The following is an 18,222-nucleotide window of genomic DNA, read 5'->3' as shown; positions in this document are numbered from 1 at the left end:
TATTCCATTCTATTCTATTCTATTCTATTCTACCAGACATGATGGAGGTTTAGGTAGTTAAGTAGCTGAATGTTAACATATCTTACTCATGAAAGATGTTCACATTTAAACCCTTCACCAGTTTTTAGAACAGAAGAAGCTACTTGAATAAAAAGTCTTGAAGAAACTTTACAAGTTTGTATAATATTTTGTTATTAACGGTCTCGGCACCAGTCGAAGCGTCAGAGCAGACGTGTCAGACTGACCAGCAGAGGGTCCAGTCTGGCCCCGTGGGAGGAATTTGCAAAAAATTATACTGAAGAAATCAGCCGGAAATTTTTAATAAAGTAAGAAGCTGCATTTGCACCTTGCACTTCTTAAGAAAGTGACGCTTGTTCATTAGAAGTAGCTGTACTTTTTTTGCACTGAAGCAAAGGGAAACATTTGGAGTCGTCGTTATTTACCAGGTAATAAGTCGTCGTGTTCCTGGTCCGACCCGTTGAGACCAAACTGAACTGAAATGAGTTTGACGTCTCTGCATTAGAGGTTCTGTCCATGTCTTTGTGAATGAGGCCTCGGACGGTCACTAGATGGCAGTGTAGGACTTTAACCCGGTAACAGTGACTCTTTTTATGGCCGGGTCACAGCCAGTATAAACATTTCAGACAGATTTTATGGTTTTCAGTGAATTCTGCATCAGTGGGTTTAAAGCTGACGGCCACCAGGCCTCCATCTGTGCAGCTCAGGAGCCTCTGCCTCTGAGCCCAGACCTCAGGACGGTTTGACTGTATTCACGGAAAATACATGTTGTGACAAAGCTTCATTATTTCAAAAGTGCCCTCAGCAAACCGTTACGTTGCATTACCTTTGGGTCCCTCCCAGTCTCCCTCCAGGTCCATCAGCGTCTCCAGCAGCGAGCTGAATGTGTTTGGTGTTTGTGGTTTTGTCGGTTAAAGGCGAAGCCCTCGTCTTGACGACCTCACGCGTCCCTGGACCGTTAGCTCACATCACTAGATCAGCCTGTGTTGACTCGACTGTAAATATACAGCAGAGTTCATAAGCAGCGAACCACCGGCGGGTTAATACGATGTGTTTTTATGTGGAAATATTGATTCACGGGGGACACGTTCTGGAGCCCGAATGGCCTTGTTTTGATGCAACGATGAGATAAATGGCCTCATTGTGTTTTTATGTTGTAATAACTATCGAGTTGATCCTTTCCAAGGTTCCCACAGTAATGACGGCAATAACCAGATGGAGCCCTCACTTAGAGAAAATGTTAATTTGAGTCTTTAAGTCTCATCTCTGCGCTGCGTTTGGCTTCTTCTTGTGTTTTCCAGTTCAGTCAGGTTCATCTTTTTTGCATTTACCTCAGGTCAGAGACGAGTGTGTTTAGAAAGAACCAGCACGGCTGTTGTGTATCAGGGTTGAAGGTAAATCCAGTCCAAGTTATCTCAGGTTTGCTGGTTTTCTTTTAAATACATTTTACAAGTGCAAATTCTGTGTATTTGCCACAGTGCGACTCCTTAACAACCGAGTATTTTTGCACAAACCTGTGAAGGGAATCGTAATTACGTTTTGAAAGTTTCTGCAGGAACATTTCATTTCTTATATTTTTCCCACAGTTGCAAAATAAACGAAATTACTTAATGGGCGCCTTTTAAACCGCACTCAGCGTTGCACTTTTCTTCTCCCTTTGGAAAAAAAAAAAATGAAACACTAAGTGCATGAGTCAGATCTTAAAGCTGAAGGATAAATGTCTTTTTATCTTTTTTATAGCAGAAATAGCATTTTTTTCCGTTGACACAAAACCACAAAAATAAAAGCGTAGACACTTGTACACATTAAATATAAATCATTTTATAATATACAAATTGTACAGATGTCATGAACAATAGGAATGTGGACAGGATAGCAAAGATAAAGAGGACTTCTTCCTCCCCCCTCCCCTCGATCGAGCGAAGCGAGTGACGACGGCACATGATCAAAGATACTCAACATTCAAGATGGCAGCCGAGGTGATAATAATAAAAAAAAAAAACTCACATCAGACACAGAAATCCAAGAATACATTTTTTTCCAGAGGCTGTAAAAGCTAAAATGACAACACAGAAAAAAAAAACATAAAAACAAAAAATGATGGCGTCCTATTGTATCATGTTCTGTCTTTTCTACTCTGCCCATTTCACATCATAGTAGCACACAGGAAAGGAACCTTTATTCATTTATTTTTTTACAGCATTACCAAGAACGACTGCACCAGCGCCACAATCCAGGCTCAGAGACAATTACGCCGATAAAAGACAGAGAAACCGTAAATCACCTTTTACACGTAGATGCGTGTGTTACATTAGCCGCGGCTAATGCTAACCGCTAAGTTGACACCGATGAAGTGTCAGATCCTGCCTCGTGTTTCTGTGTTTTCCTTTTCTTTTCATTTTTTTTTTTTTTTTTTAAAAATCACAATTACAGACGGTCCCTGGAGCGTAGTCAGTGTCAGAGGTCAGAGGTCGGGCTGCACAGCAACCAATCAGCCCTTATCAGGCGAGAGGAGGTGGAGTGCAGGGGGCCTCAGGTGGGACGGGCGGATACGGGACCGGCTGGAGCTGCTGTCGAGGTCACGATCGGGAAAACCGGTCAATGGAGATCACCTCCTCCTTGAACTTGTTTTCCACAGATAAAGGAGAAAATGGTCGTGTGTGTTTTCACAGGACGTCTGAGGGGAAGATGCTCTAACCGCTCCAAGGTTCGGACGTTTAGGACGCACGTCCTCATTGAATCGACTGGTCTGACTGTGTAGCCACAGATTAAAGAAAAAGGAAAACAGAGAAAAGGAGAGGCACACGGGAAATACCTCACATATTCAGAATGATGTGGTCACCGGTCAAAAGGCGTCTTCTGGTCTTAACTTTCATAATTCACATTCTGACAAAACAGTGAAAGTCACAGACGAGTCTCGATTTCAGGCTGAGACGCAGCAGGAAATATTTCTGAAGTGATACTTGAAAAGTGCTGAACCCTCGTATCGTCTTCCCGTCGACCTTTGACCCGCTCTGTTAAAATGAAATGTAACACTCATTTGTAGCCAACTTCCTTTCAGCGAATTATTGAATTATTATTGAACAAATTGGTGAGTGGACACTTTTTAATTTGCAGGTTTTGCATAAAGCAAAGGTCTTTAATGGGGGTCCGTGACCCCCATGTGGTCCGTGGAGGTACTGCAGACATCTGATGTAAAGGATGAAGTCCGAGTGAATTCACAAGTCACTGGTGTTAAATCTTTCTACATTTTGTCAAGTCGAGTCTAAAGTTATTGAATTAATGACTTGAGTTTACACATCTGCTAATTACCAATATATATTACAGACTTCTCTGCAGAATCCATGGGCAATAGGCCACTATTTATATAAACTTATGTAATGTAAAAACTTTCAAGATGAGTAAAATTTCACCCAGAGGACAAAACCGTCAATCGTGCAACTTTCTCCCTCCTGGGTCAGAACTGACTCGGTCTGTTTGATTATTAATGAAGCCTGAAATAAAATGTTGCACCTTATTCTGAGTGAGTGGATGCGTTTTCATTTTTTTTTTCAAGTCTAAACGAAGTCACGAGTCACTGGTGTTAAATCTTTCTACATTTTGTCTAAAGTCATTAAATTAATGACTCGCATTACTTTTATATATTACAGACTTCTCTGCAGAATCCATGGGCATTAGACCAGTACATAAATAAAATAATTAGACCCGATGGGTAAAATTTCACCCAGAGGATAAAACCACCAACCTGCATCCTTCGCCCTCCAGCATCAAAACTGGTTTGGTCTATGTGACTATTCCTAAAGCCTAAAATAAATGTGTAATAAATAAAAGCATCATCTAATTTGATGTCCCACATTATTATAATTATTATTAACCGTCGTCTTTTCTACTAATTCAGACATATTTGACACATCTTTGCAGAAGTGCAAACCACATGTGACCCCGAAGCATCAGAGAGTGGGAGGACGATACGAGGGTGAAAATAAAACCAGAAAAGCACCCGAGGGAATGAAGTTGAGAATATTTTGAGTCTGTCACGTATCTCAATTCAACACCGGGGCGGTTATTTGTCATGTGCTCGTGCAAAACTCCTGCGCACAGCTGTGGAATAAAATCCATCCTCGCTCCAAAAACACGACCCTCAACCCCGTCGGCCATTAGCGGCGACCTCGCGCTCGCAGGTCTGGTCTCCGTCACGAGGGACAAGGAGCGTATGCTTCAGGGAGGGGGGGGGTCGCTGCTCCATGACCCCCCCCCCCCCTCGTTTCTTTTTTTTTATTTGTTTGTTTTTTTAAAAAAAAAAAACAACAACAGCCCTCGGGAGGTAGCTCGAAGCGTCAGTCAGCGATACATTGTTGCAAGCTTTAGCAGAACAGCAGAGGCAACACAAAAAAACAAAAAAAATCTTTCACAATAAAAATTATAATAATAAAAAAATGTTAGAAATAAATCCAAAATGTAATACCTTCATACAGACATTTATCCTCTTGCGCTGAGTTCCAGTAATAAAACATGGGACAATATCTTCAAAAATACGAACACTGACTGCAGCAAAACAACAAAAACAACAAAAAAAAAACAAAAAAAACCTGTGTGTGACTAGAACGAACATGAAACACTTAAACCACGAGTTGTGCCTCTAACAGACGAGTCTAGTAGCAGGTTGTGGGGCCATTTACAGGATAGGAATAAGGCTAAACTGGTCACAGTTTTATATTCTACTCTACACAAACACACATTTGCCATTTTACATCGAAAAAGAATCTCAGTGGCAGGTTGGATTAATCCCCCGGGGAGAAGGAGAAGGAGCACTTGTTCGGCGCAATCAATCGAACTCAAGAGTTTCTCCTCCAGAAAAGGAGCTTTGTTTTATTTTTATTCATTTATTTATTTATTTTTTTCCCCAATTTACTCTCACAAAACAAAAATCTCCAAATTGTGACAAATTACAGTCTGTGTAAAGCAGGACAGCAGGTAGTTTAAGTTCTTCATTAACCGAATTGCGCGGCGGTTTAATAAATATCCTTCCTGTGTGTCATTTCTTTTTCTTTTTTTCCCTCCTCAGTGCAAACGATTCCCTATGACATCACTGTTGAACACGAACGCCCGACACGTCGAGGTGTTTTTCTGCCGATAACTGACCCCCCCCACCCCCTTTATAAACGCATGATTACTGACAGATAACCCCCGCTGACAGGATCCATTAGTGAGCTAACAGGAGCTCTGCAGCGCCTCCCTCCTCCGGTTCCACCTCCTTTTCTTTTAATTTTTTAAAATTTTTTCTACATTATGACGTGGTTACTGTCAGGTAAGAGGTGGAGGTAAAATGATGGACATGAACGGCAGTTACTTTAAGCCTGTTCGTTTCTTTTATTCGACTCTGCGGCCGCTCTCTTTCTTTGTCTTTCTCAGCTCTGGCCTTCGCTCGGCAACGAGGCTGTGAATCTTGCTTCTTGTCACTTTTTTTTTTTTTTTTTTTTTTCCAGCTGGAATTAAAAATAATACTTAGAAATAAATCGTTAACCGTCTAAACTGTGAGCTCTGCCCGTCGAGGTGCAAACATTCGGCTGAATTTCACTTCCTTATCTGACTTGGCTTTTTGAATATGGAACATTCTGGATGCAAGGTGAGCTTCGCACGCCGCACCGAAGACTGATTATCGGCTCTCTTTGAAGCACTTGATGGCTTAGAGCTCAGCGTAAACAATTATCTCTCCAGCCTTTGCTTTGGATTGCCTGTCGCAAACGAACGCCTCCCCCCCCCCCGTCGCCTCGCCTCCCCGAGCTCCCGCCGCATCCCAACTTTCAGCGGAGCAGGGAAACAGTCTGGGATCACAGGGGGACGCTTCTCCGAGTCTCGTCAGGGTTCTTTTCGCAGCCTCTTCAAAACTGCAGAGAGTGGGTCCAACAGCTCGACTGGCGGCTGAAAGCACCTCATAGAACAGGACGAGTCTCCTGTCTCTCCGTTAGGACTCGTGTTCCTGTTTGGTGGTGACGTCCTTTTAGGCTGTTGAACCAACCAAACTCTCGCTTTACCTGCAGCAAGAACGACACAACGCTCCTTCCTTCCTTCCTTCCTTCCTCCTTCCTCCTTCCTTCCTCCTCCTCCTCTCCGCCAAGGCCTGGTCACACCAGGAAGAGCAACGCCAAAGTTAATTTGTAAATAGTCGATACTAAGATTGTTGAACCGCTTTAACTCATTCAGAATCTCTTTATTTTTCTATTTTCAAGGCTCTTTGCTGTTCTGTAAACCATCTAATCCAATAAAGACGTATTGAACGTGTAAATATAGCTCGAGTGAAATTTAGTTCGGCCTCTTAACGAGACAATGAGGGACCCGTTCAGACCCGTCTCATTAACATCCATACCGGAGGAATCTGATCACAGCTGACCAGCGCAGAAAACAGGGGTGAACAGTTTTGCATTTTATAGGTCTGATCTCTAAATGCTGCTATAAATACTCGCCTGAAAAACGAAAGAGCCTCCTGAATGTTTGTTATAAGAGTCCTTTAAAACACTCTGTCCTCGGAGCCGTTAACTCACTGAATAATAAAGAATGAAAGTATTTAACGAGTGCACTGTGTGTGGTGCTGTCATTGAATAACGGATCAGCGTGTGGTTGATTATTGATGGGATCACGCTGATGTAGAAGGAACACCAGTGTCTTTATACCGGTGTCCGGTTTATAACCAGAGGCTGCGGTGGAAACTACCGGGGTCTGAGTTTTAATCTGAGCCGCTGTTCATGGTTCTGAAACTACAGTAGGTAGAGATCCATTAGAAACAGCCATGATATAATATAACATAATATTCTACTGAGCTCCACTAATTAACCCACTGTCTCCATGGTTTGAGCTGGCGCTGGGTGGTTCATATGAATACTGGTATTTATTTTTGTTATCATATGAATTTTTAAATATTTGAGTATTTGATTACACAGCGATTACACAGACCAGATCATTGTGAGGGGTGGTGAAGATAGAAAGGTCCGAAAAAGGAAGCGGCAATTTTAGCTTTTTATGAATGAGAACAAAACTTACTACGGTTATTACGGTAGCTGGTTAAATAGGAATAAATACGTCAAAATAATCATCCCTATTTCTTCATTTAACTCTTTTTTTTTCTTATATCTCTGAGCTGTAAACGTCTCCAGATTTCTACTAACACGTGGTCTGCAACGAGTTTGGGACTATTCTACAATATTTACTCGTCATCACAGTAAAATCCCGTCTAATCCATAAACATACCTTCATATATATTTTAGGTGATAAGAACCAGCCCTAGTTTTAGCGCAGTGGCTTCATTAATGGCACAGATTCCACTGGAATGAACTGATTTCACTGATTTTGTTAAATTTTAATTTTTCTGGTGTGACCAGGCCTTCACAGTGACTCCGCACCGACTCGTCCCGGGTTCCATGTGTAGTACATTCAGTGTGTGTGGTTGTACAGTAGGACGATGGCTTCGGTTAATTGTTCCTGTAGCTGCACTGAGGCAGGTCGCAGGGGGAATCATCTGTGGGAGAAGGAGTGAGCTGCGGCGTCTCGGGGGTTAAAGCCCTGTTAATTTGGAATCGGGGACCAGTTTCTTAAGACGGGGGACTTGAGAGGTAGGGTGGGGACGAGCCGCGCGTCACTCTTGAGTCTCCTCCGGGCTTTGACTTGAAGCCTGTGGCTCGGCCTCCTTGGCGGCGACCTCCACGTCTTCTTCTTTCTTGCTTTTGATCGCGTCCCCTTCATCTCTGTCCTCGTCCGTCTCCACCCCGTTCTCCGTCACAGCTTCGACCTCTGCGGCGCCGTCCTTTTCTTTGGTCTCGCTCCGTGCTTCCACAGTCGCGAAGGTTTCCGTCACTTCCTTGACCTCTCCGTTCTCTAAAGGCTCTCCGTTCTGTTTTGATCCCTCTCCGTCCAGCGCCACCTTTTCTTCTCCCACTTCAGTGGCGTTTTCTGCTCCTCTGTCTTTTTCTGCGACAGTCTCTGGGCTCACTTCCACCCCGCCATCAATCTTTCCTCCACCCTCCTCACACGTCGCCTCGCTTCCTTTCAGTATCTCACTCGCCGCCTCGGCCTCGGCCGCGTTCACCCTTTCGTCGCCGCTCTTTTCCTCCTCCCTCTCAGCCTGTTCCCTGTCGTCGAGGATCTTGGGATCCTCCGCGTCCTTCTCGTCCTTTGTTTTCTTCTTCTTCTTGTTCTTGGCCGTTTCTTTGATGCAGTTCTTGTTGGACTTGCTCCGGGGCTTGAAGATTAATTTCTGAAACATTTACATTAGCATGTTAGTGGAATGCAACTCTTTAAACGTGCTTCAGGCCACAAAGCAATGTGCTCAGACTTAATTAAGAATGGATCACGGTGGATCTAATAAAGCTGGGATAACTAGCTCGTTCAAACGAGACTTATTGATGCAGAGGAGGAAATTGAAGCCGTTGTGAGGGGAGTTATTTGTGGCCTCGAGGTTGTGAGTCTGACCAAACAAACTTAATGCAAAGTGTCCTCATTTATTCTGCAAAGCTGCAAAGACACAGGCAGGAAGACTGTGCCTCTAGTAGGGGTCACACAAACTACACTCTGCACACTTAATTAAATGCATTGTTGCAGAACAAAAATATAACAGATTTTTTTTAATATCGTGTTCAGTCTACACTGATATTTCTGCGTTACTTGCTGTAAAACTGGTTTCAAGTTCTGGTAACTTAAAGTTGACCTGATAACTATCATTATTATTATTACTATTAGTTTATTGTATTGGAACAATGCACATTAATCAACACTGCACAATGCATTAGTTGTCAGTGTAGTCTCAATGCACTCTTCATAACTTTAATGATTACACACAAAACACCTAAAGGTTTCTGTTAAATTATGTGAAGAAACTACTTTGTTTTGTCAAGTAAAGAAAAGAAGAAAAGATAATTCCCGTAACTCGATATACTCTGTCGGTTCAAAGTAATTTCATGAGAACTTGTCAGAACTCAAAAAGACTGATGGAAATCTTGATTTTCTTTGTTGAGTGTAGTCGAACTGATCACATGACAATAACAACATGGCCGCCTCCTAGAAGACGGGTGAGGAGTCCAGTGGAAAAACCAGCAGCGGTTCATCAAGTGTGTGGAAATACTTCACTGAAGACGAAGATACTACTGTGACATGTCAGTACTGGAATAAACTAAAATAAACTAAAGTTCTACCGCAGTGCATCTGAACAGACATGCTAAGGCTAATGCTAACGGCCCAAACGTCCTGTTATAACAGAAAGAAGGAGGCTGCAACTCAACTATTTGATAAAGTTATTAGACCTGTTTTACAGAAGCCTTAAGTGGCCATGACTTCTACATATCTACATATTATTTCCTCTGTTTTAACGTGATAACGAGTTAATTTCCTCCCTTTCCTGAGACCTTGAGTTAATTATCTCCCTCTCAAGAAACTTAACCGTTATCTAGCAAACAGCTCATCTTACAGTAGATGTGTTGCTATTACTTTACTACATTAAAGCGTTAAAAGCATCATCAGTCAGCATGATTCTCTCAAATTAAATATATTGAGATCTCGAGAAAACAAAGCTTTGTTTTCCCCATTTAATGAGATGAATAACTCGATATCACAGGAAAACAGAAAATAAATGTGTGAACGCATGGCTGCTAAGGGCTTCCTGTTTTTATACAGGCTATACTTATCTGTCACTCACAGTTTAGAGCACATGCAAAAAAGGAATTTGTAGAAAAAAATCCTTATTTTGCTTTAAATCTTATGTTTTGTTTAGAGACAAGAACTTTGCGCTTATTTTAAGGCAGATTTTTGTTCTTAATATTAATATGATTTGATTGAATATAAGAATATTTTGCTTCTCTGCAGTGATGCTGTTTTTGCAGTGTGAGCTGCATGTAATCAGGTCGAGGACACAGATTTCATGACTTTCTACTGTGTTTTCATTAGTGACGTCATCACTGACTTTAAGCTAATCTTAACTTGTGCGACCCCAAGTCTTAGGACCTATTAAATTTGTGACGGCAGTTTGTTTTCGTCACATTCATTCCACCGCAGACAAAAGGTTACGCGGTGGAGGTTATCGCCCTTATTTACGGGCGCCAAGAAAGCGTGACCGAGACATTTCTCTTCTGCCGGAGACTCCCTGATATCTCAAACGGAGAGGGCTCGGTTCACATACGTCCAGGCCGCCGTGTGTTTGTCTACTTAAAACAGAAACAGCTGTGGAATCGGAGGAAGCTGAAAACGGTGACCCCTGGATATATGGCGAGCAGGTGAAGGAACGACGGGCTGGAGATACCAAAGCAGGCAAAGGAACACAGAGAGGAATGTGAGGTCGCGTACCTTCGAGTCTCTTCTCTTTCGGCCCAACACGGGTCGCTGCAGGAAAACGATCTGCTTGGTGGACAGACTTCCATCGCTGAGGGGGGAGGACGAGAGGGAGAAGAGAGAAGAGGGGAGATTATCAGGATGATTTAAAAAACAACACAAGGAGGAGTTTCCCTCCAGCTTTTTAACATTCAATCGTTTAGAAATGACTCATAATTTATTGTTTGTTTTTGAGCTGGACTCCCAAGATAAATGTGTCCAATTCTGCTGAGTGATAACACGCGCCGTGTTCGAAACATCCGTCAAGATAGTTAAGTGGCTGCTGGTCACTGCTCATGCTTCACACTCTTATCTGACGGCTGGAGGATAGAGGCTCACATCCGCTGGCCCAACCTCTCCACCGCTGTCATTTTAACGTGTGTGCGCCTGAGCCAGAGTGAAGGCAGATATGCGTGTTTGAAGCACGTTTTCTCCTCTCGCATTTGCAGGGAAACATGCAAAGAGGCAGGATAACGTCTGCGTGCAACTGAACATGCATCCCTTGTTTTTTTTGTTTTTTTTTTTGCACAAACGTAATCCTCCATCCCATACACAGACCACACTCCTGTGTTCTGAGGAGGGATAATCTGTCAAAGTACTCGCGCTGACATGTTAACAGAGGCAGGAAATGCGGATTCATTCGTGAGTGGGCTTCCTGTCTGCTCGTCTTTGTCATGCACGGCCCTTTTCTTGACTCGTTTCTAAAAGCTGCCCGCTCAGTTCTGAGCTCCCGTCTCGTGCCGCGGCCTGATTCGTGACAGGTTCATTCTTTGTCTTTGTGTTATTCCCTCTATTTCTCTCCTGCTATTATCAGACACGGCTTATAAGGAGATATGTTGCCCTTCGCTGCTATCTGACACAAGTTCAATAACGCACGCGCGCGCACATACACACCGAAGTCGGATGCTTTCTTTAGCTAAGCTGCGCGCTCAGCCTTCGCACATGAGGAGAGATGGCAGGTTTATGATCGCTGCAGAACCCTAAAAGCCTGCAACAAATCTCCCCTTTCTCAACATCAAATGGACTTGAGATTCCTCCAGCAGAAGGCTTACTATCTTTAAACCATCCAAAGCCCACCACTGCCTCTCTTTTTCCATTACCTCCTTCCTTCCACCATTTATCCATAAGCTATTTTCTAGGCTGTCAAGAACGCCGGACGGCTTCCTGGTGAATCAAAGCTGAAAACGAACCGGAGTTCCCAGCAAAAAGCCCCCGGCCCATTAAGCCAGAAAGGAGTGGATGGCTTAGGAAATTACAGGCCTTTACTGAGCCTGCTCCTGGCTGTCAGCGTCAGCCGCAACTATTACAGCTTCAAGTTGTATAGAACAGCGGCGGCTCGTGCCTATTTACGTGTGAATGTACCTGTCGGTGGCTTCGTCTGCAGTGAAAAGGCCGGCGGCGCCGCCCCGCTGCAGACTGACACTTTACAAAAAAAAACCAAAAACGAAGCCGACACATAACAAGCTGCGCGCACGTAGCAAAGCTACCCTCCATTATGAAGACATAGAGCGCGGAGTGATCGTAATTCACTCATATTCCTGCAGTAATAAACATATTTGTCTGAACCTTCATTTTCCCTTTGTTGTTTATTGTTCCGCTGCTAATGCAGAGAAATTCACATTTACTGTAGTTAATGGCTCCAAGATGTAATTACCATCTACGTTAATTGAATGCGGCGAACGCGAATGCATGCTCTGAGACAACTACATGAATTAATGTTGTGTGGAGGAGCCGCTGAGCACCAGTTAGCATTAATTTCAGACGCCGCGGAGATCGCTGACACTTATCCGACCCCTCCAGATGAAGTGCAGCCTGGAAGCCCTCAGACACCAACAACAACACAAAAATAATCGGAAAAAAACAACAACATGCATTTGCAAAATTCCCTTTCTGAAACGACTATCTGAAATATATCATTAACCATTATTGTGACGCGCAGGATGTTCTCTGAGGCAGGGGGAGGGATGAGCTCCGTCTTGTGCTGTATCTAGGCCGGCTCTGATTAATTAGCCTCGCTGGGCTGTTGTGTTGTGGCATTTTGAACAAGAGGAGGAGAGGTTAAAAAAAATAAAATAAATAAAAAAATTAAGGATGAGAATAGGGAGGTAATTAATCAGCAGGCAGTGCTGTGAAAGAGCAGCAAACATGACCGGCGGAGGTGGGGGCAGAGCGAGTGATCGGCCAGAGTGATGATGGAAATGCTTCATGCATCAGTGCTAACGCTAATGTATGTTATTAAAGGACAACTACACAGCTTGGACCCACAATCCTGCTGTGAAATAGCCACGGGATGATGCATCACACTGGATGCACAGAGAAATCTTTTGTAAAGTTAAGATGGTGCATAAATCATAATGTTTCGTTAAGGGATGTATTTCAAGAAATAAGGAGAAAACACTTAACATGCAGCTGCACAGTCCAACAGCCAATCAGAGCTACGTCTTACTTCCCCTCACACCAAAAAATGTTCGCTAAAAGTCTTTTCTTTCACTTTTTCATTGCTGGGAAAACCAATGGGACGACACAAATGAGGGGAACTACGATGCGCACAAAAGTATAGAAAAATGAAGCCAAACGTTGCAGTGACAAAAACTGCAGTTTCTCAAATGTCCACTTGAGGCACTTTAGAGGAAGATTAAGGGGAAATGGGACGAACATGCAGTACAACACTAGACTTCTCATATCTGGACTAGATTATCTCACAAAGGCTAAACAACGTCACACGAGTGTGTGAATATAATCTTGCTAAAGTCATACAATTTTGTGAAATGTGCCTTTATTGTATTTTCACAAATTAGATTTTTTGGGTTGTATTTTGTGAGTGATAAAAACTGATATTCAAAATTCCCGCCATAAATACCTGGAAATCTAATATGTTAACAAAATGAACCACACTTTAGCCATTATCCAGATTTCTGTTCTGGTAATGTATGCAAATTAATGCATAATTAAGTAGATAACTCCTCATTTAAATATTTAAATATTAATTCAAGGAAATTCTGTTTCTAAAAATAACAGAAACAAAACAATATTCACATTTTTCAACCAGAAGTTGCTGTTTTCAAAGTAAGAGCGCGTCTGAGGACGGTGCTGTGTTTATGGTCAGATCACCCACATACATGACTTCTATCTGTGGTTTCCCTCGTTCCCTCATGTCCTCTTTCCTGTTACTCCTTTATTGTTTCGATAAGCAAAGTACTGATCCATGTTCATCAACTTCTATTACACAGCGTGCTCTTATTTTGAAAATGACAATTTCTGGTAGCGCAATATGGAAAAAAAAAACGTGTGCCTTTTTTTTCGAGCAGGTTTTAAAGTTTCGTTTATCCATTCTCGACCATTTGTAAGAAAAATGCCTTGGATTTCAATTTTAATTTTTCAATTTTAAAATGAAGATCAAATACCCACTCATTTTTTTTTTTTTTTTTTTTTCTAATCCTTTTCTGAACAGAAAAATTCAATGACCAAAACACACACGGAGCATGGAGTTAGAGCAGAGTTCAGTATTAATTACACTCCAGTGAGTCTGGAGGAAGCGTGGGCGGGTCATGATGATGATGATGATGATGATGATGATGTGGCTTCTGATCAGAGCTGATCAGACTCTGGCTCCAGACTTGTGAGACGGCGACGCCCATAACCTTGGGTTTCAGTTATTTCAGTTTGACCAGTGAGAGGAAGTGGGGAAGGATGCGTAACGCATTTTTTCTCAGTTTTTTTTTTTTTTTGTGGCTCCAAAAATGAGTCAACTCCCATAGAACTCAATGTTACAAAATCCAACTTTACAGCAGAAATAAACATGTTAAAGGCCTCATTCAGGTTATGGGCATCATTAGCTTTCATAGCTAGTTAAAGGCTAAATCTTTCTGATGAGTACACTTATTTATACTGCATGACGTATACATATGCAGTATTTATATCTCCTAATTGTCTCTTTGAGCTCAGCTTGAATGGGAAACTACATCATCGGCTTGTAGAGGTACTTTTTTATATTTCTTTGAAGTGAAACTCTTCAGCACGCGAGACCTTCGACCATAAGCGGATGTACGACTCATACAGCAGACGCCAGAATCGATGAGTCAGCGCAGGCTTAGCTGAGGAACCGTTGCAGTTCTGTGAAGGAGAGATTTTCCACCCAGAGTCAGAGCTGCTGCTTCTGCTGCTGCTGCTTTCATTCGTGCACAGCTGCATCTCCGAGCTCCGAGCTCCGAGCTCAGCACCAGGCTGGCAGAGATTCAGGTCGCTTTCTGTCGCACGGCTTTGAACAATAACTTGTGTGCATTATATTTCATACCACGTTCCAGTTCTCACACAAGACCCCGCAGCACGTAACTGTACGCTCATTATAGCTTTAGATCTGCTAAAAAACATTTCACACAAGGACCCGGATTCCCAGCTTCATCATTCCTCTTGTAGCCTTTTTCTTTCTTCATCTAAAACTAAAATACGTCAGTGGAGACGTTCACTTAATGCTCCTTCTTCTTCTTCTTCTTCTTCTTCTTCTTCTTCTTCTTCTTCTTCTTCTTCTGCTGACTTTTGAATTTGCAGATCAGCTTTGGCTCAAGATTAAAATTCTGTTTGCACGTTGATGCATCAGTAATATCTAATAATAAATAGTTATAAATATACAACACTCTTCTTCTTCTTCTGCACACTACTGCAGAATTCATACTTTTGATAGTGAGCTACATTTCTGTACTAAACTGTGAGTGAATTCTAAAGGAATAATTCCCAACTCGTGCATTTCACCAAACAGAGACATCTTATAAGAGACACTTCTTGGTATTTTGCAACTCTAAGGTGAATAACATATGTACAAATCATCAATTAAAGGTTTTTATTCTGTTTACACTTCATAAAGCTGGAGTTTTTACTTTTATTATCTGCAGAAATCTTGCCGTTTTAGAGCAATCTCTTTAGGTTCCTCTGGGCTGCTTGCTCATTTATTTCACTCTTTAAAGCAATTAAAAACATAAAACACTGAGCACATGTGCAAAGTAAGATATAATTGTAGTTCCTGCTCTTGCAGTTCCTCCCAGCTGCCAACAGGGGTCATAACAGGTCATGTATTACGTGATGCCCTCCTTTAGAAGTCAGATCAGAGTGATTACCTGTTAGTCTTGATTACTGGAGTTGGCAGCACGCAGGTGAGTTTCCATCCGTATGTGGCCAGGGACTGGAGCAGGGGAACATAATCAGCCTTCACCTGCAAACCCTGCGGAGAAAACAAGATGTCCGTTACAGCCCCCGTTCCCAAAACCTCCTCCTCCTCCTCTCAAACGCCACATGCGGCTCAGTGTACAGTGTGCTTGCATATTGTGTTGCAGACTGCAACTGTGAAGCCTCGAATGCAATCAAGCAATGTCAGCATCACTTGGGAACTCAAAAAAAAAAAACAACGTTCCCTCTCAGATGTGACGGCTTTAATACAGTGTGTGTTTTCAACAGCAACCTGCACAAAAAAAAAATAGCGAGAGATGTAAACAGCTACAGAACCTCCCCGGCTGCCATGAGTCAACATGGCAACCATCTCTATTCATGACATGTATTTGTCAGCACAGTAAGTCCTCGAGCAAATAGACTGCTCATGTGAAATGGCTCAGTTAGCGGCAAACATTTTAATGCTCGCGCTATTAAAACACAATTAAATGAGGCAAAGTGGCATCGCCTCAGTGATGGATTTAAGTCTAGCGCAGTAAATGTTTCTTTTGACTCGGGGAAAAAAAACAAAACAAAAGAGTAAATCAAGACAGATTACTTAATGTATTCTCAGGGCAAACACACACACACACCCTGTTTGAGGAGGATGTGTGTGTGGTTTGCCATTGTGCCATGTTAAAACTGAGAAACCGCAAAGCGTGCCAGTCAGATCTCTCACACAGACGACAATGCATGCATTTTCCAGCGCGGGTGCAGCTTATTTTGACACCGCAAAGGAGGACTCCATGTTCTCTTATGGTTTGTGCAAAGACCAACTGAAAAAACTAGAGCAACACTGAAACCCAAAAAAAAAATCCAGACCGTTAATCACCACCGTTGCTCAAATGAGTGAAGAAGGCAGTGATCATGAACAAAGGCCGCCACAGAACTTCACAGCGTCTATTTATACGATCAACGGCAACGAGAACAGAGACTTGTGAATAAATCACACCTACACATCTTGCATTAGCTGTCACTTTAGGGCCAAGTGTGAAAATCTTCTCTAATTAAAGCAGCACCAGTTCAGGTTTTCATGCCGTGTAACCGCCGCTGTAACACCAGCCTTAGCGAGGCTCCGTCACAGAGCGGCTGCGTTTGGATGAAAGTCTCGTTTGTGAAGAAGCTTCGTCAAGTTCGTGGAAATCACCAGAAACCCTGCGCAGAGCAGCAGCTTTTATTAAACCCTCGTTTTACTCGACATGTTTCAGATGAACGTATCACAAACCGCACGGACTGATAATCTGCGTGATGTGTTGTTGTTGCAAGGCATGCGATATCTCACAAGATCACATGTCAATCGATGCATTTGTGGCTGATCCTCGGATGTTGTTGCACTTTAAAAGCTAAAGAATCGTCTCCTGATATGCTAACTAGCTACACCTTTCAGAACTCCTCGGACTGTTTCCTCCCTGGCTCGCTCTTACATTACATAACACGGTCCATTGATCTGATTAAAGTTAACCCGTGATAGACAGATGGTCCACCGTCTTCTCCAAACAATTTCCGAAGACGACTCCCAGATGGTTCCGTGTAACAAACCATCTGGCGTGTCAGGTTAATGATGTGTGCAGATTACTGAAGACATCTTCGGTCTCTCGCTACCGTTTTTACGGAGTTATCGGGACGACGCAGTTTCACGGGAAAAATCATCTGGTGGCGGTTTAAAGTTAAAGGACCAGCGTGCAAAAATTGAGAGACATCTAGTGGTGAGACTTTAGATTGCGAACAAAAATGAAACCAACTCCCTCACCCTGCTACATAAAGAAATGAATAAATAAAATATATAAAAAGGCAAAAGGCCTCGTTAAAGTCAGTGCTTCTTCTGTTTGTTAAAGGCGTCTCTTTTATTTTTTAGAAAATATTTGAAATGACCCAGCGGCCTCTGTAGACATAAAATGCTCGTTTTATGCAAACGAAAACACATTAGTTTCGAGATACCAGTTATTAGATGCTAATGAAAACATAATTATCGATCACATGCTCTAGTTCTGGCAGTAAAGCCCCTTAAATCTGACTCATACACACTATCCCTTTAATAAAAACCTTTTATTGTGGCAGTCAGGAATCTATTTGGCAGCGGAGAGCTGAAATGAATCTGGGTTCTGGTCCAGAAGTAATAAAACCCTGTTCAAAATCCCACTCACACCTCAGATAAAATACTAAATACACAGACCTCTGTCAGCAGTATCTTTTTTTTTATTATTATATTTATCAGTCTTTAACAAACACCATTTCCAAAAAGCTGTGAATGTCTGCCAGCTAAACATCTAAAGAGTTCACGATCAGGTTGAGGGGTTAAAGTTGTCTAAGAATAAACGGCTGAAAGCTGCAGAAGGTTTGAAAGAACAAAGATCACAAGTGGAAAGTAAAAAAATTACTTTTAGGGTTCATGGGGGTTGTAGTTTCTTTGCTCACAAAGTGATTGTTAAGATTTGCTAGATTTGCCAGTGGTCAGTGGTCACAGGTTCTTACGGTAGATGATGTTCTGAATCCCAAATAGAAAGTGAGACACATGAGGTCGACATCAGCACTGATCAGGCATAACATTATGACCACACTCCTAATATTGTTGTAGGTCTCCCTTTTTGCCTCCAAAACAGGTGTGAATTTGGACCCAGGTCAACACCTTGTGTTGTTCTTCATGTTTTTTTGAGT

General features: G+C 42.4%; 1 protein-coding gene across 3 annotated transcripts in view; it reads right to left on the bottom strand.

Annotated features, from left to right (window-relative positions):
- Positions 1-1,817: 1,817 nt before the first annotated feature.
- LOC125015946 (raftlin-like) overlaps positions 1,818-18,222 on the bottom strand; it is a 126,564-nt gene continuing 110,159 nt past the window's right edge. For all 3 annotated transcript variants that reach the window (XM_047598052.1, XM_047598054.1, XM_047598053.1), the window contains exons 8-10: positions 15,480-15,583; positions 10,345-10,420; positions 1,818-8,266 (exon numbers count right to left, since the gene is read on the bottom strand). In XM_047598052.1, coding sequence (XP_047454008.1) covers positions 7,649-8,266; positions 10,345-10,420; positions 15,480-15,583 — 798 coding nt within the window. In that variant the 3' untranslated portion in view covers positions 1,818-7,648. The remainder of the gene's footprint in view (positions 8,267-10,344; positions 10,421-15,479; positions 15,584-18,222) is intronic.

Source organism: Mugil cephalus, chromosome 11 (genome assembly GCF_022458985.1).
Source record: "Mugil cephalus isolate CIBA_MC_2020 chromosome 11, CIBA_Mcephalus_1.1, whole genome shotgun sequence".
NCBI lineage: Eukaryota > Metazoa > Chordata > Actinopteri > Mugiliformes > Mugilidae > Mugil > Mugil cephalus.
This window is presented reverse-complemented; position numbering and strand designations above follow the sequence as displayed.